This window comes from Mytilus edulis, chromosome 3, assembly GCF_963676685.1.
Source record: "Mytilus edulis chromosome 3, xbMytEdul2.2, whole genome shotgun sequence".
Classification (NCBI taxonomy): Eukaryota; Metazoa; Mollusca; class Bivalvia; order Mytilida; family Mytilidae; genus Mytilus; species Mytilus edulis.
Window position 1 is genome coordinate 71874808 of NC_092346.1, and position 2639 is coordinate 71877446.

Sequence of the window (2639 nt, forward strand, 5' to 3'; positions counted from 1 at the left end):
TGAGCAAAACCCATAACCCATAGCAGCTATAAAAGGAGCCGAAATGAAAATGGTAAAACACACGAAAAAACTCAATCCATGATTTGTATACAAAACAAGAAACAAAAAACAAATAAATGCAGCAACAAACGACAACCACTGAATTACATGCAGGCTTCTAACTTCAACTTTATAATTGTTTGGCTTTTTATCTATTTGTGATGAGAGTCACTGATGAGTCTAATACCGGCGTCACACATCAGCGTATAGCTCCGACGTACGCTGGGCGTGTTAAAAAATCATGTACGCTGCAAATACGCTAGTAATTTTGGATGCATTCAACCTGTCAATCATATCAAACTTATCTGTAGCGCTTTAAACGCGCTTGTAGCGTATGTATAACGTGCGTGTAGGGTACAGGTATACGCTAGACACACGCTTGAGATGCATGAAAATTTGTATGCTGCATAAATATTTCCTCGAGTTGTAAACTGGAATCCGTTTGTATTACGCTTCACTTAATGGAGCGGCCCCCTGCTCAGTGTGCCCCCACTTATGAAAATTTCTGGATCTGCCACTGGTACATGTAGTTACATTGTTCATATGACTTTCAACACAAGGTTATGGTTTAACAGTGTTTTTCATAATATGTGGTTACAGAATGTGACATGCATAATTGACTTCAAATAAGAAGTGTTAATGTAGATGGACTCTTTTTGAGTGCTTCACAATACTATTTAAGTATGGGCTTTGCTTATTGTTAAAGGTCATACAGTTTCAGACCTATATTTGTTATTTAAAATTCTTTATCATTTGGTCTTGTGGAGAGTTTTATATTGGCATAGCACATGTTGTAAATTCAAACTTACAATATTCTATATACTATAATAAACAATTGCACAAACCTGTGGAGTACAAGGGCTGTGGTACTGAGCTACATAGTCCTTCAGCTCGGGATCCAATCGGATAAATAATTCCTGGCCATATCCACACCACTTGAGTTTTGTGTACACCACTGTCTTAGGGAATAACTCCTTCATATTGCCAAGTTCAGCACACAATGGACTGTAAATATAGTCATAAGAGTCCTCAACACGAGTTTTTCCACCACACCCTGCTGGTCTTGTTGAAACCACCAACTTAATATTTGGTCTATCCATGTTTCCAACAATAGTTCCTACTCCTTTCATTCCTAACCTTTTCACTATTTCAGCTTGCATTTCTTTGGTTGCTGTAGCAGTCAATGCCAAAATTTTGGCAGTAGGAAACAATGACCGAAGCTTGATTAGTTCATAAAACTGTTCACGGAAACCATTTCCCCATTGTACCACACAATGTGCTTCATCAACCACAATATGAGTGATTCTATCTCTTAATTCACATTTAAGAAGTTGAAAAGCTTCTTTGTTAATAAATTGTTCTGGATGTCCGATCACATATTTGACGTTCAAAGGTATCTTAGCTCCACTGGTCTTATACAAAAGTTCATTAAAATGAATGGCAAAGTCTCCATACCGGTCTAACTGTTCATACAGAATCGAATTCAGGGGCGACACTACAATTACAACTCCGTTACTGAAGAAAGGCAAAGCTTCAAAAATCAACGATTTACCATATCCAGTCGGCAACACACACACAGTATCTCCAACTAAAGCACTTTTCAGACATTTAAGCTGAGATGGTTTAAAAAAAGAATACTCTTTCAATCTGTAGATGTTGATTTGCGATAAGACTTTCTTGGATTGTAGCATAAAATTGAATTTTTCCATGTTTACAGCGGGAAGTGCAATATATAGTACGCGCAATTTGATTGGCTGATTGGAAACATGTTTTTTTCACTAATCAAAACCAACAGTTCATCGGATATCACCGGCTGTCTATAAACAAAGTGTAGTAGTCAGTCGAGAACCAGCTTACTCGAGTTGTAGCATTCACCAAGCGTATACCTTTTTATTTCGACGTACTTCAAACTTATACAACGCGCGTTTAACGATTGCTTAGCGCTCCTCTGGTGTGCAACTAACGTATACCGACTTTGTCAATTTTCTCTGTACGTTTGGTGCACGCCGGTCTATACGCCAATGTGTGACGCCGGCATTATAGGTAGACGAAACGCTCGTCTCGCGTATCAAATTATAAACCTGGTACCTTTGATAACTATTGAAACTATCACATCCAGAATACTGCGTCGTTAAATATGTTCCAAACCTAACAACTCAACATGTTAACATACCATAAAAATCAGTTGAAAAAGGCTCGACTCCAGATCGAAACAAAACATAAAAGAATACCTAACACTAAGAGCAATGCCGGGTCCGGACCTGCATCGCTGCATGTAAGAGATTGGAGTGATATGTTAACTGTATCATAACTTAACACTGATGCCAAGAAAAGATTTCGAATATTTTCCTTGTAAAATTGGTGTTTCCAATTTTTGGCAAATAGGAAGTGGATACATGGCAAATGTAAAAACTGATTACTCGCTAAAACTCATCATTATAAAATCGAGTCATTTCCTTTCGTAAACGCTTGGAAAACTATGACAAAAGTATTCTAGGACAGATTGAGGGCAAAAGAGTAGTTATTAGACCTGCGTCGCCGAAGTCGAAAGGTTTCAGACATAAATTTTTATGTGCGGCTACCTATTGGAACTTAATATT

At 37.8% G+C, this 2639-nt stretch overlaps 1 protein-coding gene across 1 annotated transcript; it reads right to left on the reverse strand.

Annotated features, from left to right (window-relative positions):
- Positions 1–854: 854 nt before the first annotated feature.
- Positions 855–1748, reverse strand: LOC139515409 (ATP-dependent DNA helicase RecQ-like). The gene has a single exon (XM_071304980.1). It carries the CDS (start codon positions 1746–1748, stop codon positions 855–857), a length of 894 nt encoding a protein of 297 aa, XP_071161081.1.
- Between the last annotated feature and the right edge of the window lie 891 nt (positions 1749–2639).

Coding starts and splice junctions, on each gene's coding strand:
- LOC139515409 (XM_071304980.1), bottom strand. CDS start 1,748: ATGGAAAAATTCAATTTTATGCTACAATCCAAGAAAGTCTTATCGCAA.